Below are 27258 nucleotides of genomic sequence, written 5' to 3'. Positions count from 1 at the left end.
GATACAAAATCAGTATCTTAAACCAAAATGTATGTTATCAACCCGCCAAATGAATGCTGTTATACATACCACTTGAAGTAGATGCGCAAACACAGAACAACAAGAGTATAGAGGGTGGAACAAACATACCAAGTAGAGCTGACTATATATAGGTATACAACCAAGAGATACAGGTGTTACTAATTCGGATTGTTCTGGAAGGCCCTTAAAGGGACAGACACACAAAAAATGTTTTAATTAAATTGCAAATGTAAAATATTTCAAAATTAAAGACCAGAAGTATATGTAGAACAAGTATCAGATTCAAAAAATGATGAGGGAGAAAAAAGACAAGATCTGGATTATAAGAAACAGTTATAATCTATATCTGTATTAAGACCAGCAGGGTGTAGTGTATTAAGCAAGAAAATAAATCTGGCTTCTTTCGGCAATAATCTCGTCTTTGCTAATTCTAACGGGCCAGAATAAGTCCAAATAACAAAAAAGGAAAGATCTTCATCCGTGTGTGATGCTTCTAAAAAGTGTGCAGCAAGAGGAGCATCCATCACACAGTTTCTTATTCTAGATCTATGTTCAGAAATTCTAATTTTAATTTTGAAATATTTTACATTTGCAATTTAATTAAAACATTTTTTGTGTGTCTGTCCCTTTAAGGGCCTTCCAGAACAATCCGAATTAGTAACACCTGTATCTCTTGGTTGTATACCTATATATAGTCAGCTCTACTTGGTATGTTTGTTCCACCCTCTATACTCTTGTTGTTCTGTGTTTGCGCATCTACTTCAAGTGGTATGTATAACAGCATTCATTTGGCGGGTTGATAACATACATTTTGGTTTAAGATACTGATTTTGTATCTCCTTTATATCATATCATACAGCGTATTTGGTGCTGAAGAAACCTATTTTTATTCCTGTTGTTCTGTGTTTACGCATTTACTTCGAGTGGTATGTATAACAATGTATTTTATGCGTTTATAGCGGACTTTTGTTGTTGTTTTTTTTAAAACTGATTTTGTACTTTTGTATACAGCGTTGTTGCTGATGAAGCCTAATTTAGGCGAAACAAGGCTTAAAACCCGGGTAACCTTGTCCCTTGTTTGACTTTTTCTTCATTACTTCTTCATCCTATTTTGGAGTGGCAATACAGCAAAGTTAATTTTTGTTCAACTTTATCTTCGTGGCAACTTCATCTGCATCTTTTGAATGGCGTAACTACAGAACCATCGCCAACCAATATGACCTGCATTATATCCCTCTTGGGACCTTGATCCATAATATGTGAATTCCATGATACTTATGGATACATGTTAAAGGCATATATCTACAGTTGCATGGTTGTACCTGTCTATTACTATGTCTGAGACTTATATTATATTTCTTTATATGTGCAATTGTTAAGAGTTGTGATTATTTTTCAGCCGGTCACGATTTTTGTGTGTTTGGCATAACGTCAGCTGTGATCTTGGTTCTTTTGTGTGTTTTTCACTTCTTCAGATACTTCTTCAGTGTACCTGGATGTGCAAGAGCGGGTCAAGATATCACTATCTAAATCTTAAATCTAAATGTGGTACACCTCACTAACCTCATGTAAACGGGTGAGAGCGCACTCCGGCTAATACCAGCGCTGACCAACATTAGCAGCTGTGCAAAGTAAGCCATGTATACGTGGACAATAATGTGTTGTGGAACAGTCTGGGTACAGTGGTCCCTTGGTTCTCAAAACTTAATCTGTTCCGGAAGTCCGTTCCAAAACCAAAGCGTTTCAAAACCAAGGCGCACTCTCCCATAGACATTAATGCAAAATTGATTAATCTGTCCCAGACTTTGAAAAGCAACCCTTGAAACAGCAATTTAGCATGAATTTTACTATCTAACGAGACCACTGATCCATAAAATGAAAGCAACAAATGATGTACTGCAGTCACACAATCCATCAGTAGCTGAACTGGATTCCACACAGTCACAAAGACAAAACAAAAAAGGAGCCACAAAAACACAAAATAAATAGCAAAAGCAGGCAGACCTCAGCGTAACACTCAAATTGGAAGTGTGGCACTCAAAACGGAGCACGTTCGGCTTCCGAAAAAAGTTCGCAAACTGGAACACTTACTTCCAGGTATGCAGCGTCCGGGTTCCAAGTTGTTTGAGTACCAAGGCTTTTGAGAACCAAGGTACCACTGTATTAGGAAAAGAAAAGAAAAGCCTCTGTGATCTACCTCCTTGAGGAGAGGGTTACACTGATCCTGGATCTGAACTTCTGTTGCTTTACACACTGCACTTCTGGTTGAGCCGCCGCTGGCTTTAAAACAAGGACACAAGCATTTCAGGAAGAAGGCGCTTTTGGGGTCTCCTTTTCACACGCTCTTAAGCAGTTGAGTCGAGAGTTGTCACCTCTCTTTCCTGGTCGGGCTGCCTCTGTAACCACAGCAGGGCTGGAATAAATTTTGCCATCGGTGCAATTCCATTTTCCGGAGCAAGACTTAATAAGCTGCTGGATTTCTTTCGGTTGTGCAGTGAAACTCGATGCTTCAAGCAACTGCTGGAAACCACTGTTAGTTGTGGCTTATCCAAATTAGCTAGTGCTGCATGTGCCAACATGTGGTTCAAACCATTAACTGAATCATTTTTCATGGAAAATAACGCTGGAGAAGTACCGTACAAAGTTGTCATTACAGCTCTAAAATAATGGCAATGCAAGAGGTAGCACAGCTGTGTTTATTCGGGGTGTGTGTGTGTGTGGAGACGCTGCTCCTTTATACCACTCCTGTTTCATTCATTTGTATCTCGGACCATTTTCATATATATGAGAGCCACACGGACTGTTCACGCCATGTGTGATTATTGCCAATACATAGAGGTTCTAGGCAATACAGGTTTCAGGTTCAACAGAAAGAGGGCCAGTTTTAAAGAGACCAGTATAAACCTCAGGCCTGCGTGTAGGTAATTAACTCTAGGTTACTTGGGGGGGGGGTCACTTAAAAGTGTGGGAATGTTCAGGGGTGCAGGAGAGGATATATTGTTTAAGATATCCTATTCCAACTTGTGTTTACAAGTTCAACACTCCCCTTTTAAACACACAGTGGATGCTTGCTCAGGTTCGCTAAAACCTCTATAATAATACTGTCCAGGTATTTCCCCTTTATTCCCCCTTAAAAGATAAGACACAACACAAGTCTTCTATAAAGGTATAAAAAGAGTTTACTTACACATCTGTTCACAAAAGGATCCCAGAAGGCAGACTTAAGCTTAGTGAAGTTACATACTTGGAGACTGGAGGCCAAGAGAGCATCTTTGGCTAATAAGATGTTGCTTGCATGAGAGCAAAGTCAAAAAGGGAGAGATGGCGTCTGGCCTCTTTGCTTTTGTTTAACCTGCACAGGTGAGGCCACACCCACCTCCAGTCACATGCAGAGGAAGTCTGTCCCAGCCCAGGAGAAATAGGAAGTTCTGACTGGCCAGATCAGACATCCGCTTTCTATATCCACTCTAGGGATGTTGTACTTGACTGCTCCCGTGTTTCACATCCCACAAAAAGATGGGGTGTCTTTGTCCCCCTGCCCCACTCTTCTGGTGAGTTATCCAGCCACATCCATGCAGCTGCTGTTCCCCTAGAAAGGAAGATAGCCCACCAGAAGAATGGGTTATTAAATCAAGATGGGAAAAGGCAGTATTATTTTTAAAATCGCAACCAAAATTAGACAATCCAAACTTGAATCTGCAACAATGGCTGTGCAATCCTATACATGTCTTCTCAGAAGTGAGTTCAATGGAACTTCCAGGTCTGCGGGTGAAACACTGCAGCCTGCATCTCACAACTTGAGAAATTCAAAATTCTTCATTTTTGGAGTATGTTGTTCAGTCGTTCAGTCGTTCAGTCGTGTCCGACTCTTCGTGACCCCATGGACCAGAGCACGCCAGGAGTATATCAAACGTTAATTTTGCCCTCCATTATCTTGCACTTGGGACACAAAAGTTTTTATGGTCATTTAAAATACTTGGACTGAACATTGCCACTGGTGTCTATGAGAAATTGGTCGTATTCCTCTATTGTTACATTTCAAATGCCCCTTTTTTCCTGCTCCACATTTTTATAGAATGAAAAATAATTTGTCCGATTGTGTTAGAAGAGGCAACTACTTCTCTTTTGAGGGGTGGCAGGGTGTGTTTATTAATTACACGCAGCCACTTTTCACTAGTGCCAGATTCTGGTATCGGCGTCAGTTGATTCTCTTTGCATTTACTTAGAAGTTGGTCTGATAGATTTAAATGGAACTTTTCCCCAAGTAGTTGTTAAGTTATGATCAGCTTAAGTTTTAAGAAAATGAAAATTGTGCATATTTCGAAAATGCAAACATGATTCCAAAACACAAATGCTGATTTGCATCAGCCATGGGGAAAAAATTCAGATGGAGAAGAATCCTGCTAGTAAAACGTTGCTGTGAGTTCCCTTGCAAACAGGGATCTCCAGCCGGCTATATCTTGTCAAGGGGCTAACTTGCTCAAGTGTCTATTAGAGCATTTCTCCTGCGTTGCAAAAACTCGCCTCCCCACCGCTAATTTTTTAAGTTTCATACACCGATACAAACCAAGGATGAGCAATACAAACGTGCGACATTTATGATGTGGCCTTAGGCTGCCCCTGCGCTTGTACAGAGTGCTGCGTAGCCCGGCCCCAGACACCTGGGTTCAGGGCAGGCAATGCCCCCACCCTGTTGAAACGTGGCTTGTGCAGTAGCCTTCAAAGGACATCTCCTTTACTGGCCGGACTGATCTGCAGCCGATGCGCAAGAGACGACTGGTGCGTTTCGTTTTGGTTGCATTTTCCGCCCAAATCTCTAGCGTTTAGGCTTAGCAGCAGTCCGGAAACGGCCCTGCAACGCCTGCGCTTCTTGCGCCAAGTTGCTGGCGCCCTCCAACCGGTTGTGCCGGTTTCCCCTCGGTGCGCCCAGAGCAGGGAGGCTGCAGAGCTGCGCGTCTCCTCTTCAGGAGAAACCTTTGGGGGGGGGCTCTCCAATTAGCTCCCTTGCACGCTTTGCAGAAGGCAATAGGGGGGGCGAGCGAGGAGGGGCATGCGCACCAAAAACCAGCTCAGCCCTGAGCCTTTGGAAAACTGAAACTTCCCTTTCGCCCCCGGTCTCAAGTTCCGGGGAACTCTCCCCACCCCACCCCTCTCCCGCTTTTATGAAATTTGCAAAAGTTCCCTGGCCGCCTCCTCCTCCTCCTGCGTCTCCGAATTCAACGCCGTCTTCCCACCTCGGGGCTCGCCAGTCCTGAACTTGTCATTGATTTCTTAGCGCCAATACGTCTTGCAAGTGACGGGGGAGGTGAGGAGGGCTCAGATCCTTCTCTCTCTCTCTCTCTCTCTCTCTCTCTCTCTCTCTCTCTCTCTCTCTCTCTCTCTCTCTCTCTCTCCATCCCACTGCCCTCCCTTCCGGGCCTCTAGAGCTCTATATATTTCCCATTCTTCCACCCCCTCCTCCTGGGCAAATATATGGCTTCATATGACCGATCAAGCCCAAAAACTTCTCCTCATCAGTCATATCCCACGGCCTGTTTATAAAAGTATAACGAGACACACAAATACTGCTGGCGGCAGACTGTCTCTTTAGCAGGTTGGTCCAAAAAGGTTGGATGGAGTGGAGGTGCAATTAGTTCCCCAGGAAAAGCGCCTGAAGGAGGATGGGGGGGGGGGCGGGAAGGGCGGAACTGGGTGGAGAGGAAGCCGGTTCCGCGCGAAAAGGTCTGATCGGCTTGGGGGGGGGGCGGGGGGAGCATAAAGGAACGGGTCCTCCTCCTTTCTGGTCCTGCCACCACTGGTGTTTTTCGTGCGCTCTTGAAACTGTAAGCACCTTGGGTACATTCTCAAACAAACAAACAAACACCAACGGATTTTAAGGCGGGGCTGGGGGGAATGTTTCGTTTGGAAGTCCGGTTAATTTTTTTTTTTAAATGTTGACTTTCAGAACAGTTTCTCTTTCGGGCTGGATTACGCTCAGCCTTCTCCAAATCTTTATTTCCTTGCACCTCTGCGGCTGAAATCCTGTGCGCGCAGAGTAAGGCCATATCGGACACAGCGAAAACATTGTTCTCTAAAAAAAACAAAAAACCACCCCATTCCCCCCCCCAAAAAAAGTCAATTGGACCGGGCTAATGGCCCTCATCCTATAAACACGCCGAGACTTCCCCCGTTTCGCCTCTTTTGAGATCCTAATACGGAGTTGTAACCTATTTAAAAAGCAATAAGCAACAATGCAAATATTTAAGAAAAAGAAAAGGGAAGTCCTGCTTTTTGTAGAAACTGATCCAGCCTTGTATTTTTTGCATGCTAGAAACAAGTAATTTCCCAGTATATTAAGGCGGGCTGCGAGTTAACCTGAACAAGAAACGTGTCACCAAATATTTATGAATGGCTGGTGAGCAGTGACCTTTGTTAATTCTATTCATTTTCCGAAGGTTTCCACGGCTGTTTACTATGCAGCTGGGGCTCATTCGTTCTCCAGATTATATAAACTCGGCTGTGCGGATTTTTTTCCCCCATACAAAAAAAACCAAAATAAAAAATAAAAATAACGCAGCCTTTACAGTTCAATGCGTGGCTCATTTCCAGCTCAGAGGGGGTCCGATCCCGCCGAAGCCCTGCTCGAGAACGGGGGTACTTCTTGCTTTGTGCCGCGAAAGTCAAACGCCCCCCAGGAACGGGCAAGCTGCGGGGCAGCCATTTCCAGCTCAGGACATTCTTGCCCCAGATGTCCAGACCGGACTAACTCGCAGCCATTTCCAAACTTTGCAGGGAGAGAAGCATTTGCTCCATTTTTTCCAGCCCACTCTTTGAAAAACAACAACTGCAGCTTGAGAAACGGCCAATTGATTTCCTCTAGAGTCGTGTAACAGCCACACTCTGCTATAAACCGGTTCCATGACCAAACCAGAACGTTCTGGCGTCGCCTGGAACGATTTAAGAGTCCCGATCCTAACGTCCTTATACTGAGGAGTAAGTTTCCAGGGAGGTGAATGCTCTGCCAAATAAATGGGGCAGATAACGCTCAAATCACACCGACAATGGCCCGTATATTTGCTTGGAAATAAACCCCGCGATTGTAAGTGGGACTTGTATTCAACATACGCAATATCAGGTTAGTTACCGGGACAACTGAATCCCGGGTATGTTTATTCCGAATTTGGTGGGGTTTAGTCAAAGTTATCAGTCAAAATGCCTAGGCTTTTCCTGCACGTTGCGTTTACTTCTATCCAGCGCACCCACCGTCCTGGGTCTGTTCGTTTGTTTGTTTGTTGTTGTTGTTACGCACCCTATAAAGTTGACGGTAGAATTGAAATGTAACTATGTTTGGTGGTGGTGACAAGCGAACTCCCAATGCATGCTCCGCCGTGTACTGTCGGAACACGATGATGCTCGCTTGATGATGTGGCCTTTCAAAGACTACAGAGCACCTGCCCCGTTCCTCGGAAGTAAAACACGCCTTCCCAGGTTGCAGCGTAGCATCCTGCGGGCTCTGCGCCCCACCGATTTCTCTGAGCCTGACAGTGCGTCGCGCGTTGCGCATGGGGTTCTGAGAGTTGCGCATGGGGTTCTGAGACTTTAGTCAGTGGGGCTTGTTGCGGCCAAGGGTGTGTTTGGCTGCATAGCGCTCTCACCAGTGAATGAACTCTTCTGAAAACGCTTATAGGTCCTTTCTCCCCTTTGAAGCGCGTCAGTTCCTTGGCTCGACTTGGTGGGGACACCACCGCTTCCTTAAGTGGTGTAGCGGGAAACTCTGGGGCGCAGACGCAATCCAACAAAAACGAACTTTTGACGAAGGCAGCCGCTATGGCTTCAATAACCGCCCCGAGACCTTCCATTAGCCACGCAACAAAGAAACTTGGGGATCGGGCGCAATAAACAGTGGCAGCGTATTATCCAGGCGTGCTAAATGTAACCGGCCTCTTCCTCTGCTTAGCTAATTTGGTGGGTTTCTCTCCTAGGAAAGCTGATTGAACTGGCACGCGGACAGTTGGGCAAGTGACGCCCCCCTCCCCTCCCGGCTGCCCTGCCCAGCTCCCCGCCGCCCCCCCCCCCGCGGGTCGTTTGCTTCTGAGGTTTCCTACATCCTCTAAATAATCGCCACACAACAATATCTCAATGAGATGTGAAGCCAGCCCAAAGGAGATCAGCTAGAGCAGGCAGAGATCGGGAGGGGATCTCGGGCGGATTCCGGCGCCCTTTCCCCTCGCCTCGGCTTCGTGGCAGCTCTTTCCCATCCATTGCTCAACGGAGGACCCCTGGGCTGGCCAAATCTCTCTCTCCCCGAGACGAGATTGGGACCATATGTTGGCGCATTCATCTCCTTTCAAGCTATTCTTCGGGGCGCTAACTGCGAACACGTTTTCGTCGCCTTGAAATTTCCTCCTCTCTCCTTCTGATTTTCTCCCCCCCAATTAAAAGCTTAACAGCCCTGGAAACGGAGTTCATGTGGTGAAGTTTACCGCGGGCCCCGCTTCTGAAAAGCTTTCTGCTGGGATCCCATTATGTGCTTGACTAAACCTTTTCTGCGCGCCGCAATGGGACTCGCTCTCGTCAGGTGTTGGGTTACAATAGGCTCTCAGGCAGGGGACGTCGGAGCAACATAAATACGAACCTGGCCCTGTGGGGAGATGTTGTCAAATACGAGGGGCTGGGAGGGAGAGAGAGGGGAACCCCGACGCCATTCCCACCCGAAGGGGACAGCGAGGCATCCAACGGCCCGAGGGCCGTGAGCTGGACCCAAATGAAAGGGCACCCCCCTCCCCGTGCCCCACTGCGTAACATGCCTTTGAAGCCCCCTCGGGAGCTAAGGTAGAGGAGAGGCCAGGCCGGCTCTCCAGGGGCCGCCAGATCGCCTCCCTCCCTCCCTCTCTTTCCCCCCGGGATGCAGCTCAGCAACGGCGTCGGGGGGCGCCTGTCTTGCCAGAAAGCCCCGTCGCTTCCAACTAGAGCGCCGTCGAAAGGAGCGCGGTGCGGGTTGCCAGCGCGCAGGATTTCATCTGGATCGGGGCCAGTGAAATATCCTGTAGGGAGCCAGAGATGTATTTCATTTATCCATCCATCCTCTCCCCAGTTCCCTGTCTCTCAGCCACACTGCTTCTCTTTATTACACTCGCAAGATATATTTCTTTCTTGGCTAAATTGATTCCTTTCCCTTCTCTTCTTGTCTTAAAGAAGCCCGATATATAATGAGGAACTTTTGCTGCAGTATTGTATTTTTTTAAATAAAAATAATCCCTGGACGCCCGTTGTGATTTGTGGAGAAGAATGCTCCTGTCTATATCTTTCCACAGTAATTTTTAAAAACACGATTTAGAGCGCTTCTCAAGCCACTTATCGACGCATTTGCAGGCGTTATTTTTGAGTTATTGAACTGAAATTGATCTCCTTTCATGCGTCTCCCCGTTCCGTGGGATTTTAAGTCTTCACCTTCTCGCTCAACCAGGCCGCGGGCACCTGCTTGGCCACGGTGAGAACAGGTTCCCGGGCCAGGTGGGTCTAGGGGCCTTATCCTGCCTCGTTTCCTGCTTGGACTGTGAATCGTTTGCGCGGCCTGGACCTGCACAAAATAGATCCCCCGGCACCGGCCTTTACCAGACCTTGTTAACTTTCCCAACGGTGGCATTTCGAAATAAAAGTTTAAATAAAACGGGGTTGGTGCTTAGAAATTAAGGGACAAAGAGCTCCCTACTCTAACGCCCCCACTCTGTTCTGGAGGTGTTTGGTGGAAGAATAACACGACCATTCGCTAATAAATTACAAAGGCTGATATTCGGAGGCAGCCGGAACGCGAAAAAAAACCATACAAACCGGCAGCCAACAAACAGGATAAAGAGACCGGGAGCGTTTGCTCTTCTCTTCTGTTTGGTAAGAAAACCGACTGGTGTATTTACCTGAACAAATCAAGCGTTTCCATAATAGCGCATTAAAAAAAAAAATCGGATACAAAGATATATAGTCCTGCGGAATTATTTCATAACCTTGTCACGTGCGCGTGGTCACTGTATTTAGATTTTTGTAGAATCCCACACCCTTTCTAGCCGCGCGTTTTGAAAAATTGACTATTAACCAGTTGTTGTTGTTGTTGCTGCTGCTGTTGTTAAAAAAATGAACGTTATTAAATTTTATTTTGGACAGGAGGTATTTTGTTAAAGACACGGGCGCTGGTCCGGCGAGCATTTAAAAATAAGCTCTTTTAACCTGCAGGTCACATTGGAGTCGGCAGGATTGTGCCAGGGTGGCTGGTTTAAGGATGCAGTGCGGAAGATACAAGAATCCTGCACCGGGATGTTGGCTCCTCCCGCTCCTCCTCAAGGAAGCATTATTTCCTGCCATGTACTCCTTAGTTCGTGACATTTCCACTCCCCATCAGATAATATCGTGCCAATTTAAAACATCCCTCTCCTGCTTTCTTTCCGATGGAGGGGATAACACACAGAGGGGTCGGTCTGGGCCTAAGGCCCCCTCCCAATAGGCACTTGGACATTTGTAGCAAGGCGGTTGCTGGCGAAGAACAGACGGCCCAGAGGAAAGGGTTAAGCCTCGAAGCTGCACCCCCCCCCCGGCTTTAGGCAGTTCCTAACCAATCCCTAGTCCTCAAAGTTTGAGAGGAGGGGGTGGAACGGAGCCAATCGCTTCCCAGCAACTCACCCGCGCGAGGCTTGCCGGGGGGCGCCGCTTATTTCCTAGCCGGGATCTTCTGGGGTACAGACGGACGCGCCAGACGCGTCAGCCTGCAATCTTGCGGGCAGATCGCTCTACCAAGAGCGCGCCGGTCAAAGCGGCATCCAGAGATCGTGTTGGATTGGGGAGCTGCTTTTGGGCTGCATCTGGTGCTTGGCTCGCTCGTGAAGGAGCGAGAGACAGAGAACTGGCGTCGGGGAAAGCTCAAGGCAGCTGCAATCTCCGCTCCGCTGAGCCAGTCAGCAGATCCCATTGCGCGCAGGCGTTGGAAGGGAAAAGGCGCCCTGAACGTCGCCCAGCAACCACCCGCGCTCTCCAGGACGCACCGGCGCCCCTCGCGCGCTCTTCCCTGCCGCCCACCTCGCGCTCTCCTCTCCAGAAAGGAAGAGCCGCTTCCCGGAGGGCAGAGCAGGGGGCGCCGCGGCTTGTCAGGAAGGAGGGGCGCCGCTGATCTCTGCGCCTGCGGAGGGAAAGAGCTGCAAGGGGCCGAGTAGACGAGAGCAAGAAGCGCAGCCGCGGAGGAGGAGCGTCGCGGGAGAGGCGGCCAAGCCCGGAGCCCGTCTGTCAGCGGTACTCCAGCTCCCGGCGAGACCCTTGTGCTTGAGGATGCGGCGGGCGAGCGGCGGGCGAAGGCCGTAGCGGTTGTCCTGGGACTGCCGTCGAGGCTGCGCTCCCCGGCTTGCGCGCCCGCGCTCCTTTCCGCCGCCGCCGTGCCCGCGCGCCTGGGCCCTGCCAGTGCGTCATGAACGGCTACGGTTCGCCCTACTTGTACATGGGCGGCCCGGTGGCGCCTCCGGCGCGGGCGCCCCTGCAGCGGACGCCCAAGTGCGCGCGCTGCCGCAACCACGGCGTGCTGTCGTGGCTGAAGGGCCACAAGCGCTACTGCCGCTTCAAGGACTGCACGTGCGAGAAGTGCATCCTCATCATCGAGCGGCAGCGCGTCATGGCCGCGCAAGTGGCGCTGCGCAGGCAGCAGGCCAACGAGAGCCTCGAGAGCCTCATCCCCGACGCTCTGCGCGCCCTGCCCGCCGCCGCCGCGCCCGGCTCGGCTGGGGCCACGGCCACAGGACACCCCGGAGCTGGAGCAGCAGGAGCCGCTGCAGCCGCCGTCGCCCCCTCGGAGGGACCCCCAGGCACCCCGCATCGCCCGCCGATGGAACTGGCCGCCGCAGCCCTCCGCTGGGCTTCCGAGCAGCCCGCCGCCGTCCAGCCGCAACTGGCCAAAGCAGGTAAGTGCGGATGAGGGGGGGGTGCGGGGGGGGGGCAAAGCGCCCAGCGGCAAGCAGCAGGGCGAGGGGTTTCAACTAGGCTGCTTTGACCTCTCCGTGGATTATATAAGGGGTTCATCGGCTTCGGGGGCGCGCAGGCGGCTGAACCACATCTCAGCCCCGGAACTCGGGGAGGCGGCGGGCCCCGGAATTTACTCTAAGGAAACAGGCAGTTCCCGCAGAGAGGCGACACCGTGGGGAGGACGGAGGCTCTTTCCGAAGTGGAGCTCTAGGCAGCAGCAGTCCTAACTTTGCTGACATAAAAAACAAATCCGGTTGAAATCTAGTGGAGACTGAGTTGCAAGTCGTTCTCCGGCTTAAACTGTATGCCTGCGGCGTCGGGGTCCGGGGTAAAGGGGTCTTGTAATGAACCAGGAGATTCGGCGCGCCCAAGTCCGATCTGGGAACGGGCTCACGCAGGGACACAACTTTCCCCGGGCCGTGGGAAACTTCGCGGGGGAGCGGGGAGTGGGGAGGTTTATCTCTGGTGTGCGGCGGCCACTTTCTCCCGCCGTCGGAAAGGAAATGGGCAGAGCGAAGCGGGGCCCGGGGAACGGTCTCCATTGGGAAGTGGGCGCTGCTCTGGGGAGGAAACGCTTCTTCTCCCGCTTCCTACTTGGGAGGCAGCTAGAATCGCCTGCCTTTGCCCCCCCCCCCATAGCTTTCCTTGGCGGGGCGGCGTGTCGCGTTGCCCGGGGAGCGAGGGAGACTCTGAGCTTGCCTGCTGTCATACATCCAAGACGCGCAGTGAGGACAGGCCCTTCTCTTCCCAATCGGGACCGGATTTTGGGGTGGAAAGCTGCGGTGCGCGAGCCGGAGGACAGGAGGGGAAGGGACGTGGCTTGACTCTTCCTCGGTCTCTGCCTCGCCGGCACCCGCGGACGCTCCTCTTTCCCAAGGGCGCCAAGGGAAAGCTGAGAGGAGACCACCCCCGAAGGCATGTCTGTGAGCTTCTCTTAAGGAAAGAGGTGATGCCCCCACGCAGTACAGCAATGCGCGTGTTTACTCAGAAGTAAGCGCTGCTGGGTCCAGTGATGCTTACTCCGAGGTCACCAAGCATGGGGCGCCTCAGCCCCCTGGCCGTCGAGGGGCACTGAAGGAGAGGGATAGCGCGTCCGCCGCGATTCTTCCTCCTCCTCCGCCCGTGAATAAAAGTGTGCTCAGGTCTCCTCCACCTCCCTCGCCAGGATCCCGGGGACATCTTCCTCAGGCCATTTGGAACCTGATATTTCAGAATATTTCGATTCCCCCCCCCCACGACGTTGCTCAGAGACCTCGGTATGGTTTGTAACAGATCCGCGTTACTGATGGGGTGTCCCTATCCGTCCAGGGTGAACTCTCAACTCCCCGAGCGGGGGGTCAGTCTCCGTGAGCTCTGTGGGGCCTCCGCTTCGAATAACAACTCGTGGGATCTGCTCGATCCTATCGCGATCTTGACGTCCCTTTGCTCTGCGCGCTTCGCCCTGTGAAGGCGAATCCCGGGAGGGCCTACCCCAAGGAGTCAAGGATCCAGCGGGATAGGGACCTTCTAGCCAGGGAGCCCATCCACTTTGCAGCTGCTGTTTGCGGGTTTGTTTAAAAAATAAAACCAGCCCGACCCCCTCTCGGTCCAGTCTGCTTCTTCCCAGTGCCTAACAGAAGTCCCCAATTGGTGGTCCGTGAACCCCGGGGAGTCCGCATAACCCACCCAGGGGGAAACATGGAGCAGGTCACGTAACTAAAACTACCATAGAAAGACCACACTTTTCAAAAGTAGGGACTCCATGGCTTGGCTTTGGGAAAACAGGCAGAGCGCAGCACTTCGCTAAGCGGAAGCGACTGGCGAGGAGATGCTGTTGTTTGGGGTGCCCAGGAGGAGACTGCAATTCACATTCCTGTCGATCCAGGGAATTTAATAGTTGGAAGAAGTGGGGGGAAATATCAAGGATCGTGACCAGAGAGACTGAGCTGCGAAATGCGGGTTAGTGCTTCAATGCCGTTATTTTTAGCGTGAGAAACGTGAGGATCTTGTTTGGCTGTAGTGACGTGAGGTGCTATGCTCTGGAGGAAGAAGAGCCCGCGCAATGTAAGCAGGTTCGGCCCTTAAAACGGATCCTGAGTAAAAAAGGTCCCTGGGACCTCGCCTTGCCCTCTTGCAAGGACCGTCGAGCTTTCTGAGTGGTCGTATTCAGGATTGCACTGTACTTAAGCCGGCGTCGTGGCGTCCCAGAGCCTGTGCAGCCGCTGGGAAGTTCACTGTTTTGCAGATTCAGCGCGTCTAACTGCAGGGATTTACTGCTCAATCCTACCCACATTTACTTGGTGAGTAGGCCTTTCTCCCTGGTAAGCATGCACAGGATCGCAGGGCAAGCTTTGCTGCAGATAATGCAAAGACTTGGGGAGCCAGATGTGAGCTTAGAATCAAAATGTTTGTCTGCTCTGTTTATGGGTAGCACACCCGACGCCAGATTTTTCTGCTGCAGAAACTTGGTGGGAACAGGAAAGATTCAAGCCACAAGTCCCCGACCTGCGTCAAATCGGCGAGGAGACTGCGACGAATAGAGAGTCCTAAAAATATACAACCTCCTGGTGAAATTGGAGACCCGTCGGCCGGCGCTCAGGTCCCGCGGCGCTGCAATAAAGGCTGCCTGTAACGAGCTAATAAGGGCTGCAGGGAAAATCCCCTCAGGACCTCACAGCTCCCTGGGGTTTATCCGCCGTCTCGGCAGCTGTTTCTGCGCGGAACCTGCGCCGTCACCTCTGCGGCCCGTTCTAGGAAATTCAGAGAGACTCAGAAGCCGCCCTGGTCCCGCCAGTTCCATCAGGAAATGACAATCTGAAGAAGTGTGCATGCACACGAAAGCTCATACCAAGAACAAACTTAGTTGGTGTCTAAGCTGCTACTGGAAGGAATTTTTAATTTTATTTTGTTTTGACTATCGCCCTGTTTTCCTTTTGTCAAATGTGATTTTGTTGTGTGCGCGCGGGTGTGTGTGGAGAGAGCCGGCTCCCCGCAAGATCGAGGCCCCTCTCACGACTTTTATCAGGTTTCAAAGCACTCTGCTATCTTGCAGGGGACTTAGAAGAAATAACCTTTGCTGCTTAATTGGAAAATGAAAGAGGAGGCGGGGAAATAGGCGGGGGAAAGAGTGTATTTGGTACCTCGGAGTATATTCGTTGGAGACAGTTTCCTTCTTGGTGATGTCCTCTGTCTCCAAACTCACGCTCACCTTCATTATTATAAATTAAACGTTTAACCCTCCTCCTAATCTTTATTTCTTTAAATAACTTTATCTGGTGCATTTCCAGGGCAGCTAACAGCTTACCATAATGCCCCACTAACCAATGCAACATTCATAACGAAACAATTTCAATTATTTTAAATAACCAAACATTTAAAACTTCGCAGAGTCCGGATTACAAAAGAAGGCTAATAAAAAGCTCACTGAAGCAGAATCGTCTTCCCTCGACAAGTGGGAACAGCGAGTCTCTCCCGTAGCAAAAAGTCCCACACGAAAAAGGCCCTCTCGGGCATCCAGACCAGGCGTTTAAGGCTTTGAGGGAATAACCAGTTCCGCAGAGCGCCAGGAAGGGTTGGGAGCGCTTCTGAAATAGGCTTAATATGCGCTCAGCATCGTGTTCTGCTGGCTATCATACCTGCTGCATTCTGGGACGACTGGAATTGTTGTAAAACTGTCAATTTAGTTTTGTTGCCCCCCCAATAGGTAACTAAATTCTTCCCTCTCTTAGCCCATCAAACGATCAGGAGGTTGCCAATGTGCGTTTAATTGTTTTTTTTTTCTGTGATAAGGAAGTTAAAAAATAAAAATTGTATCGACAGTATCCTCTACTCGAGAGAGACCTATTAAACTTGGTGGGCCTGACTTCCGAGTAAACATGCAGAGGAACGGGCTCTGAGCTCCAGGCGCGGAGATTTAAAATATAACCGTGCTGATTTCACATGAAGATCCGTGGGTGGCATCTAACGCTAGTATTGCTCAGAGAAGACCCCCTGAAGACAATGAACTTCTCCGGAGTTCCGTTGCACTTGGAAGCACAGGCTTGAGGCGCGCCACCGGATCTTGCCCTGCACTTTGGATGCCCCTCGTTTAAACCAAGTTATTCCTCGATCCCCAACGACGCCCGATGAGTGGGAAACGAGCGCTTTTTGACTTCAAGAAGTGGGCCTGATCCAGAACTGGCTTCGAGATGGATCTCGGGGCCTCCCTGCTGCCTCATCTTAGGCCTGGCGACCTTAAACTCAGACGTTCCTCGGTTTCCAAGTCTCTTTCGAAATGAAGCGAGGTTACTTTCGTGTAACAACAGTTCAGGAGTAGCCTACGCTGCGTCGCGTTCCTTCTCAAGGTGAGACGTTGGTGAGTGCGTGTGCGGAGTTAGCACACGGAATGCTGGTTTTTGTACAACTGCCGTGGCCCTTTCGTGGCGGATTGGGTCAGGAAACTTTTTGGGAATTTTCCTTGTGTATTGGTGAAGTCCCATTAAACCTGGCGGCGACTTTTTCTCGGAAAGGAGAGACTATCGAGCGCACCAGCCCCTTGGGAACAACGAGCCCCTTTCCTCGAATGAGTGCGGAAGGGGCTGCGGGCGCAGCCAGCAGTCGGCACGGTCTCCCAGCTCGACCCCTTCCTCGAAGGCTTTCTGCCCGGACCTTGGGTGCCTGAGCGCATTTCGGCCTCTGGAAAACGTAGCTGGGATGCGACACATACAAAAAAAAAGTATCTGAAGAAGTGTGCATGCACACGAAAGCTCATACCAAGAACAAACTTAGTTGGTCTCTAAGGTGCTACTGGAAGGAATTTTTTATTTTATACAAAAAAGGGTGGCGTGCTCCCTCTCCACTCCATGGTCTTTTTGACGACGTTGCTTCTGTGCGTAAGAGAGGGAGAGGCTGCAGAACTCGAACCCAGCCCTGGAGGCTTCTGTCGGCCTTGCTCCGAGGGGACCTGGGCTGCGGCGCTGCCTAAAGGCGCTTCGGAAGGGGCACTTGAATTAGAAACGGCGAGGCGGGCGAGGGGAAAAGTTTGTACCCATGGTCCTTATTATTCGGGGCAGAGGTGGGGATGGTTCATGTAGGCCCAGAGTCTCCAAGAAAGTTTCCGGACCTGCAGGGCATTTAGATATTTCGGGGCCGAAGAAAATATTGTAACACACGGCGAGACCTCAACTGTCGGGGTTTTTTTGGGGGGGCGGCGGGACGGGCGCGCGACATTGTCCTCTTCAGTTTTATATATGCGATGCAGTGGGAAGAAGTTGGGATTTTTTTTTGGTGTAATTTCCGAAAATCCGAATGAATGTTGTTTTCGCGTAACTCTGGATAGGATTGCAGCCTTGCATGCGCAGCATATCGCTTTCCACACTCCAGTTCAACATGGTTCTTTGGAATGAATAGTCACCATTCCCTATGGATCCAAAATAAATATCCCCACTTAATTCCTGCCCCACTTTTGGAAATGTGCGCTACTCAATAAGCGTGATTTTAAAGGTTTGTGTGATGCTTAGAATAATTGTATTAATTTGTAATAGCCTGGTGACAATTTGTTAAAAATTATTGAAAATCAATTTTAAAAATTGGCATTAAAAAAATAATAGAATTGTAGAGTTGGAAGGGAACCCGAGGGTCATCTAGTCCAACCCCCTAAATTGCAGGAAACCTTTTGCCCAATGGGCTGGAACCCACAACCCTGAGATTTGTGGGATTTTTACAATGCAGTCAAACCAACGATGCATGTTTGCTACATAGAGGAGCTGAGAGGAGCTGAAGCTCAGAGTCCTGTAAATTTCCTCTAAGAAACGCTTCCACAGTGCCCTGTTGGGAAGGTGTATCCATACCTATAATCTCCTCACCTGGCTGGGCACTTCCTCTCTGCCCTTTGCCCTTTCAACTTCATCTCAGCAATGTAGAACATTGTAGCTCCATTGCTCAGACACCATTTTAAACCAGACTAAAGTATGCCTTTGTAACCTGGTTACCATTTTAAGCCTGTCTGCACAAAGCTGCTGTATCTGTTACTTTTCAACAAATATTCCGAGTGAGTAAATGTTATTTTTACCTTTCGCAAGGCTGTTTGTGTGATTATTGTTTTAAGGGGAGAAAATGGGGGGGGGGGGAATACCGGGGGGGATCCAGTCTGCCTTAAAAGAATCCTGGATTACTTAAACGGTTAAACCATCAGGCTAAAACTAGCCTATCTATGCTTCCTCATTTTAAGGTGTAAAGGGATAGTTCTGCTGAATTTACAAAGGCGAGGAAGGAATGAAATATGTATTTTCATTCCTTCCTCGCCTTTGTAATTTTTTTTTTGGTAAATATATATCTCTATCTCCTTGCCTAGTTTCTATACACACCCCTACAACATTAAGAGTCAAATGGTGTACCTACTGACTGAGCTTTTCCTTCTCCAGTTTTGCCTCCAAATCTGCAAGCATTTCGACTGCAGCTAGTAGGACTTTAGGGGGAAAGCATTAAGAGCGTGCTCAGGGGTTTCATTCCCGTCTCTCCCCCCCCCCCCAGCAGTAAATGTGCTTAGCAGGTTCGCAGCATAAAAATTCTCAGTAAGCAAACCGAAGCTACAATCCTGAGCACTCGCACTGTGGAGTAAGGCTGCAGTTCTAGGAGAAAGTCTGATTGATAGGGCTTACTCCTGAGTAAACATGCAGAGGGTTGCCTTGTAAGATCAGTGACCTTACTACGTCTCTGGTTATTGCCCCCTGCATCACGGGAGTCCTGGGCCCACGTCATGCCACCCCGCCAGTCAAAAGGTCGACAGCTCTGGGAAACGGGGGTGGGGTGGGGTGGGGCGCCGGAGGGATATTTGCACCACGGCGCCGGATTTGCTTAAGACGGCCCTGGTCACTGGGGTTCACTCCAGCTTAACATGTTTAGGATTGCTCTCCATAAGGCTGTAATTATCCCAGCTTGCTTGGGAGGAAGACATCTTGATTTCAATGGGATTTCCCACTGAGAAATTGCCAATTGTCAACAACATAGCCGACAAGCAGCTAAGGTGTGGGGAGAATGAAATAGCGAGAAGTGTAGATAGAAAGGAAACTTGCTATCTGCATACTTCACCTTAGCGCGATTCCTGCTGCTCCAATCCGGTTCTAAACAGTGTGTGTAAAGTTCTGGAGTGCGAATCTACATGTACATAACTCAAACACTTGGCTGTTTGAAAGATTTTCTTCTCTATTATATGTGGTTAGCAGTTCCTGCCTCTAGGTCCTCCGCTGAGTATTTTAGGGCCCATGATACATGGATTCCCTTCTTTCTGCAAGGGGACCCACAATTCTCCCCCACCCTCCAATATTTTGCTGCTGACTTTAAATAAAAAATTAATCAAAAAGAAGAAGAAGAGAAGAACAATTTAATTGAAGAGGGTTGATTTGTGCTTGCACAGGCGTGTCAATGTAGTGGCTCTCCCTGAAAAGGGAGAGGTAAGTTTAAACATTTAAATTCAATTCAAAAGTCTTAGAAGAGGGAGAGGGATTCCAGAATTGCCTGCATCCTTCTGCAGGTATGTGTTTACTATTTTTTTCCTATTTTTTCCAGTGTGAATGGATGGAAATATAATACTTAAAAGATTTTTACATGTTCTGAGGTTATATATTTGTTATATTCTTGTCCCTAACATCCATCTAAAGATTCTAAGCAATGTAATAAATCCTTTATTGTGGTGTGGTAGAGGCTTTCTGTTGTCATGGTTTGGTTTATTAATTAAAACATCACCTGCAGCATCCCTTGTTCTGTGGGCTTAAAGAGAAGGAGCGAAGTTCAGAAGAAAGTTGTGATCTTGCAAGTGACCTCGTGTTCAGTGCCTTGCTTTTACCAAAAAGTGTCAGTGCCGCCATTAGAATTACTATTGGATTATTATTATTATTATTATTATTATTATTATTATTATTATTATAACAATTAAGCCAGTTTTGTCCTGCGTAAGTTCCTTGAAACTGAAGGACTGTGAAATCAACAGCTGGGCAATTCCTTCATTGGAACCAACCAAAATATCATAAAAGTGTGGCAAGCTTTCAAATTCTTCAGAAATCTTCATCAGGCAAGATGTTAACGCAAAGCAGGGATTGAGGAGGAGTGTATGTGTGCAAAAAACAAGCAGATGTTGCAGCCATGAGGTCAGCTTCTGGACTCGTTTCCCTTATGGGCCACTGGAAGGCTGAATAAATCTCTTCTCTTCCTCCTGGAAGTTTCAGGATATCTGAGCAAGTGCGCCCCTCCCCCACCAGCAGGTACTACAGGTAACAGGTTAGACATTCAGGATTCTGGGATAAAGAAGCAATGACTACCACCTTCCTCTAACAGATCGCGGGGCAGAATTCATAACATGTAATGCCGACATCTACTTAAATGAAAGCTGGTCCTTTAACTAGGCTTATATCTTACTTAAACAGTATGGATAGCATCTCTCTTCGGGGGGGGGGGATATAATTGCTTTGATGAGTCATCATTATAAACTCCACAGCTGAGAGAAAACCTTAGTCATTCTTCTTCTTTTTAGTCCCAACAAAATCAGTTGGCAGTTTGGTTGGTCATGGTAAAATGACTGGGGAATTTTTCCAAATAGAAGTGGCACTTTAATCCCTTTGCTAATGTAACCTTCCCCTTCTTCTGTTTAAGAGATTTGGTGGGTTTCTCCCAGAGAAAAGTTTATTTATTTGCGGTGCAGAGGACTGGCAACTAGTGTCCCATGAGATGACATCATGCTGTGGAAAAAGTGGCGGTGTTTTGTCCCTGCCTGCCCCACTACCCCTCGGTGCGGGACTAGAACCAGTGGCGGACCTTGGCATCTCAAATGCCAGTGGCACCACATGCAGCGCCAAAATCCGGCACCCTTGCCTCTCGTCTTCTGCAGCATCCCAGAAGCTTTGCACCCGGTGCAACCGAACCGGCCGTGCTCCCTTAGATCCACCTTTGCTATAACTCCCATAATCCTTGGCCATTGGCCATGTTGTCTGGGACTGATGGAAGGTTGTCCACCTGCCTGTCCCTGCATTCGTGAGTCCCTAAGCATCCTCTGAGATTTGTGTCTTGCGTTCCAGGCAACACAACCCTGGAGGGCTTCATTGGCCTCTGCTTCACTTTGGAAAAGTGGAATGTGGTACATAAGTAGCAGTCAAGTACAACATTCCTTGTTTTCCTAGAGTGGACATGTGGGGGAATGTTTGGTCCAGCCAGTCAAAAACTTCCCGTTTCCTCCTGGCAGGGACATACTTCTTTTGCAGGTGACTAGAGGTGGGTGTGACCTTACCTGTCCAGGTAACAAAAGTACAGGGCATGCTGCACTCTCTCCCTTTTTGACTTCCTCCGTCGCTGGAGCAGCTTTTTAGCTAGATATGCCAAAAATCCCAGGACACTGGGATTATTCCCAAATGGGATAGATCCACATGTATATACTTTGTAACTAAGTCTGCCTTCTGGGATCCAACTGTGAACAGAATGTGAGTAAACTACTTTTATATACTTTGTGGTGTGTTTATTCTTGGAGAAAAGGGAACTTACCAGGAACATACAATTCAATACTGAAGTGTATGATAGTGAGAGGCTTACACAAGCCTGCAACCAGCTACCTGCTGTGCATATAAAAAGGGGAATGTAAACTCTGCTCAGCAAAGGAACTTGCTGGCGCAAGTTAGGAAAGATATTAATAAACAATATATGCTCTCCTGCCTCCCTGAACATTCCCACAAGAAAAAGGACTGCTGAAGTCCAGAGGCAGTTCAGCATTTCCAGCTGGCTTGGGAGGGACATGGCATGAGAACAGAAGCTCCTCTGAGCTGCAAGAAGCTTATAAATCTGATGGATAGAAGCACAATTGACTCGCACTCCCTGCCTCCCTGATAAATGAACATCCCAGTTTAAAAGATTACAGTAATCATGGGAGGACAGTGTAAATCGAATCTGATAGCAATAACTTTTGGGGAAGGTCAGGCTCAAGTGAAATGTTACCAGGCACCAGGCATTTTGTTTGCAAAATACAATCAAAGAGCATCGATGAGAAATTCTTCCCTGCCAGCCAGTCAGCACTTTCTGCTTAACGGCTTTGAGGGGAGGGGGGAAGTCTTCATCCATCAAATGTCCTGGAGAACTCCCTCCGACTAGACTGTTGCTTCTTGAAGAGAGGGGCAGCTCTGGAGGTCTGCCTCTGAGAGGACACGCAGATTCAGAACCATCAAAGTATTACGTGACTTTGGCACGTGGCCTCAAATCTGCAAAGGCCGTTTTTATGGGTGAGAGTGAACATATCCATATTCTAAACTACAATAGGAAGCTGCATAGAAGGCGGCCCCTTGAACGGTGGAAAGCAACGGTGAAGGCTGCAAATGGTTTATCAGACAAGGAACATCCAATACAAACAAAGGAATAAATTCATTTGGGATAAGTTCGGTTATTTATTCAGCAATAAATCATTTGAGCTTCCTTGGCAGATCCTGGAGTATGCACAATGTCAAAGAACTGTCACTTCAGCGAGAAACAACAATTTGAGGCTGACATGCATAAAATGTTAAAAGAAGCAAAGTGGTCAAGTGCAATGTTTTAAAATAAAAAGTGATAGTGGAAATCAGTAGACGCCTTTGCTCTTTCTGTTGCTCATAAATAACTCTGTTTGCACAACATTTTATTATTAGGGTCTAATCTGTCCAAGTTATTATTAACATTATTTTAGCTAAAGGAGATGCTCCACTACTTTTGAGGAAACAGCATGTGGACTTGACTCCAAACCTGCCTCAAGTCCAATAACAAATGTGCTATTTTTCAAGTGTTCAGTTTTATAAAATGCAAAACTGAAGTGTGTCACAACAGCCATTAGAGGCGTGTGTGGAATCCCAGGTGCAAAGCAGTTTCAATCATTTCATAAAAAATATATATATATTTTAATCACCTTGACCTCTAAGTAAAGTTAGGTTTCAATTTACACTCTGGATGATTTCTAGTTTCAATGAAGAATTAACTAGGATACAGTTTGATATATGCAAGGCAGCATAAAAATGAATAATAGATCAATAAATAATAACTAAACATTAAGTCCTTCAGCTGGAACTGCTGTTCAGAGAGTTAAGGTATATAGATTTATCAGGTATAAGACAGAATAGAGCCATATATGAATGTAGATACTTTCAGTCACTATGTAAGTTCCTAACTTGACCCATAAGAACTTCCTTGATTTTCATGTAAAGAATGGCAAAAATGTAGCACCTTAGAGACAAACTAAGTTTGTTCTTGGTATGAGCTTTTGTGTGCATGCACACTTTTTCAGATACACTGAAACAGAAGTCACCAGACCAGGTATTACTCAGAAGGGTGGTGGGAATGTGGTGGGTTTTCCACACCTATCAGCCAATCCCCCATTCCCACCCCCCTTCTGAGTCATACCCCTCCCCCCTCACTATAGATAAGGGTCTGGTGACTTCTGTTTGAAGCTACTGTATATACTTGAGTATAAGCCTAGTTTTTCAGCACATTTTTTGTGCTGAAAAAGCTGCCCTCGGCTTATACTCGAGTGAGGCGGGCGGTGGGGGCAGCGAGAAAGAAGCCCTTTCTCTCCGCTCGTGCCGCCACCTGCTCTCCCCAGTCAACCATTCCTTAAGAAGCGTGCAAGAACGGTGGTTCTTTACTATCCCCAGGCAGCTTGTTCCATTCCTGAACTGCTCGCATAAATGCAAACTTAACAAAGGAGGAAGAGGAAGGAGCAGCCCAAAGGGCTGCTTTCGGGCTGCTCGTTCCTCCTCCTCCTCCACAGCAGCAAAGGTGAACCGGCTTATACTCGAGTCAATAAGCTTTCCCAGGTTTTTGTAGGAAAATTAGGTGCCTCGGTTTATATTCGGGTCGGCTTATACTCGGGTATATACGGTATCTTCATAAGGGAGCAGGCTGCAAGCCAAGAGAGCATCCTGTCCTAAGATGTTGCTCGTTGAAGAGACGAATCCAAAGAGAGAGAGATTGCGTCTGGTCTCAAGAGTTTTGGATACAGGTGAGACCACACCCACCTCTACTTACACAGGAAGTTATCTCAGTCCAGGTAAACAGGAAGCTTTGGTTGGAGGACTGAGATACCCTTCATGTCCACTCTAGCAATGGTATGTTCTGACTGCTCTGTGTTTACATCCCACAATCTTGAGCCGCAAATCACTCTTGCAGTTGGGTACAGCCCTTTGATTCTATGAAAGGTACTGCCAGAGTGTGAGGGGTTTTGGTCTGCAATAATTGTTATAGGGAGACACTGAGACAAATGGAATAGCTTTGTTATGTCCACCTCTAGTGCTTTTTTTCTGGGGGTACACAGGGGTACACATATCCCTAAACATTTTGTACATCTCTTTGTACTTTTGTCCATTTACTGTATTTATTTCCCACAATTTGAATTATAAAATGGTGATTTTCTTGAGTCAAAATGAGAGTACCCCCAAACATTTTTTTTGTTTAGAAAAAAAGCACTGTCCATCTTTGATTTGCTGTGTTCATAACAACCCTCAAGGTAGCAGATGTGGGGAAGGAGCGGGAGTAGATGAACTGGCAGTCTGACTCTATTATCAAGCGCCTCCTTTAATACTTACTGGGACTTCCCCTTCCTTTTAAGAGCTCTTCGTGGCATAACAAATCTGCCCTCTGTTTTACAGACCTGACTGAAGACCGACTGGGGGATGCCAGCGGAGTGGACAGTGCCGAGACCTATAGTGACAAAGACACCGACCAAAGGAGCACCCCGGACTTGACAAAAGCCAAGAGCGGTTTCACTCCAGAGAGCCCAGAGATTGTGTCCGTGGATGAAGGAGGCTACGCCATCCAGAAAAACAGTGGCAGCGCCGACAGCAGGCCCGAGAGCCCCAAGTACCAGCCAGAGCCAAACCACCTCCTGATCGAAGGTCCGTCAGGGACAGTTTCTCTTCCTTTTGGCTTGAAAGCCAACCGACCACCCCTTGAGGTGTTAAAAAAGATATTTCCCAACCAGAAGCCAACCGTGCTTGAATTAATCTTGAAGGGCTGTGGGGGTGACCTGGTGAGTGCGGTTGAGGTTCTTCTGTCGAGCAGGTCCTCCATAGCTGGCGGGGACCGAACTTCTGCAGAATCGGAAGGTCTGGTTTTGCCTTCAAATGGACACCTCTTTGAACACACGTTGGGTTCCTATCCCATTTCTTCCTCCAAGTGGTCAGTAGGATCTGCCTTCAGAGTTCCAGACACGCTGAGGTTTTCTGCTGACGCTGGTAATGTTGTGCCCAATCCGTTGGCCGTCCCCCTACAGCACCCGTTCCCACAGCCACCTCGGTACCCGCTGATGCTGAGGAATACTTTGGCAAGAAACCAATCCAGCCCGTTTCTGCCCAACGATGTCACCTTGTGGAACACCATGACGCTACAGCAGCAGTACCAGCTGAGGTCTCAGTATGTCAGCCCTTTCTCCACCAATACAACCAGCGTCTTCCGAAGTTCTCCAGTGCTTCCGACGCGGCCGTCAGAAGATCCTAGGATCTCCATCCCTGACGATGGATGCCCAATTGTCTCCAAGCAGCCTATTTATACAGAAGACGACTATGATGAAAGATCGGACTCCTCAGACTCTAGAATACTAAACACATCCTCTTAGAATGACAATTTACAATGATATTTAGCAATGTGGCAGAACTACTGGGTATCAAGAGGAAGGAATGGCGGCCCTTGTAACTGTATTATATAAAGAAGTGATTTTGCTTGTTACTATCCTTTAGCAATAAAGACATAACTTATTTTATTTCTTGCACTTCACTGGAAAATGCCAAATAGCTACCACTTCATGGCTTTAGTACTGAACGTTTATTGCAGAAAAAGGGGGGGGGAGATTAATTTTAAGCATAGATGTGAGAAACCAGGGATTGCAGAACATTTTAGAGTGGAGCAAATAAGTCTTGCCTTGCAGACAGTTGGGAATGTTGATATATTGTACTTGAATGCAGTGTTCAAAAAGAGGACTCAGGACATAAGAGATCAAAAGCAAATAATTCATTGGCAAACGGACTTAAGAAGGACCTTGTTGACTTTATGACAATAATCATCCCAGTTTTAAAACCAAGAGTCATCAAAGACTGGCGAAGAATGTGCTGCTCCCGTGCAATGGAAGTGTGCACAATTTTTGGAGACACCTTAAACACGATTCACACGGCTAGATAGAAGCCTGTATAATGTCAATGGAAAGTCAAATACAGCTGTGAGTTGCATGAAAATGTCTTGTGAGAAATGAACTCATGATCAACATTTGTTGGGGTATTGTAGCATGCTAAGGATTCGGGGGGGGGGGGAATAAACTTGAATGATGATCTTGATTTTTTTTTTAAATGTCATTTATATTTGGGAGAGAGATTGCACATGTGGACAGCATACAAAGGAGCCTGGTTTTATTGACAGACCATTCTGAGCTGAGGTTTCAGCCTGCTGAACTGAAAACTGGGTGCATACATAAACTGATAGGGTCAAATGAGAAGAGATGTGGAGACAAAGGATTGGGGTTTAGCCGAGTGTGGCAGAGAATTCACAATGTCGGCACTATGTTTGCGCTGCTGCAGTTTAATATCTTGGCAGCCTTTAATACCAGTAAGCTTATGTTGTTACAATGCAGTGTTTCTAAGGTCAGTTTCATACGTCTGCCTGAATTGTTAAAAACCCCTTGTGCCATTATTTTGTTATCTACTTTTCTTGTGGGCTCTGCTTGTCTGAAATTACCCACCACTCCAGATGTTGGAGTCTCCCTTTAGTGCATCAGAGAAAGCCTTGCAAAACTGACCAGTCAAGGACAGAGGGGGTCTTCTCTGCAACCACAAACCCAAACTACAGATGGTGCTAGCCAGCTGCAATGTGGGGAGAAAAGAGGGCTTGTGTGTATGGGAAAGGAGCTGGCCACTCCCTTCTTCTATTTTGCTGCCATGATGTCTTGGACCTTTACGCATCGCCCTCCTATGGTACTTTATAGAGTAGGGGGCAGAAGTAGCCTACCTTTGACTGCCTTATGATGCAGGGCAGCCGGGAGCAGTACCCGGTAGATAGTTGGGGCTGCCTTGGTCAGGAGATCTTGTGTTTCCTGGGGGCACCTGGCAGGTTACTTCAGGTGACCGTTGACACCGATACCATGGGCAAGATTGACTTTGAGACTGATCCAACTAGGCAATTCTCATGTACATGATGGGGATATCTCAGATAGCCTATTAATCTGTCTTAGTGTCGGAGAAGAGAAGACTCCCTAGAAAAGACCCTGATGTTGGGAAAGATGGAGGGCACAAGGAGAAGGGGACGACAGAGGATGAGATGGTTGGA

The 27258-nt window shown here is 48.1% G+C and overlaps 1 protein-coding gene across 1 annotated transcript; it reads left to right on the top strand.

Annotated features, from left to right (window-relative positions):
• Positions 1 to 11446: 11446 nt before the first annotated feature.
• Positions 11447 to 25919, top strand: DMRT3 (doublesex and mab-3 related transcription factor 3). The gene is made up of 2 exons (XM_033173886.1): positions 11447 to 11933; positions 24597 to 25919. Exons 1-2 carry the CDS (start codon positions 11447 to 11449, stop codon positions 25559 to 25561), a joined length of 1452 nt encoding a protein of 483 aa, XP_033029777.1. The 3' UTR covers positions 25562 to 25919.
• The last annotated feature ends 1339 nt before the right edge of the window (positions 25920 to 27258 follow it).

Source organism: Lacerta agilis, chromosome 16 (genome assembly GCF_009819535.1).
Source record: "Lacerta agilis isolate rLacAgi1 chromosome 16, rLacAgi1.pri, whole genome shotgun sequence".
In the NCBI taxonomy this organism is placed as follows: domain Eukaryota; kingdom Metazoa; phylum Chordata; class Lepidosauria; order Squamata; family Lacertidae; genus Lacerta; species Lacerta agilis.
Note: the sequence above shows the minus strand (reverse complement) of the source record. Positions and strands in the feature narration are given on the sequence as shown.

Bases quoted from the DNA above. Each gene is read 5' to 3' on its own strand.
- DMRT3 (XM_033173886.1), top strand. From the start codon at position 11,447: ATGAACGGCTACGGTTCGCCCTACTTGTACATGGGCGGCCCGGTGGCG. The intron at 11,934-24,596 runs GTAAGTGCGGAT...TCTGTTTTACAG, and splicing joins GCCGCAACTGGCCAAAGCAG to ACCTGACTGAAGACCGACTG.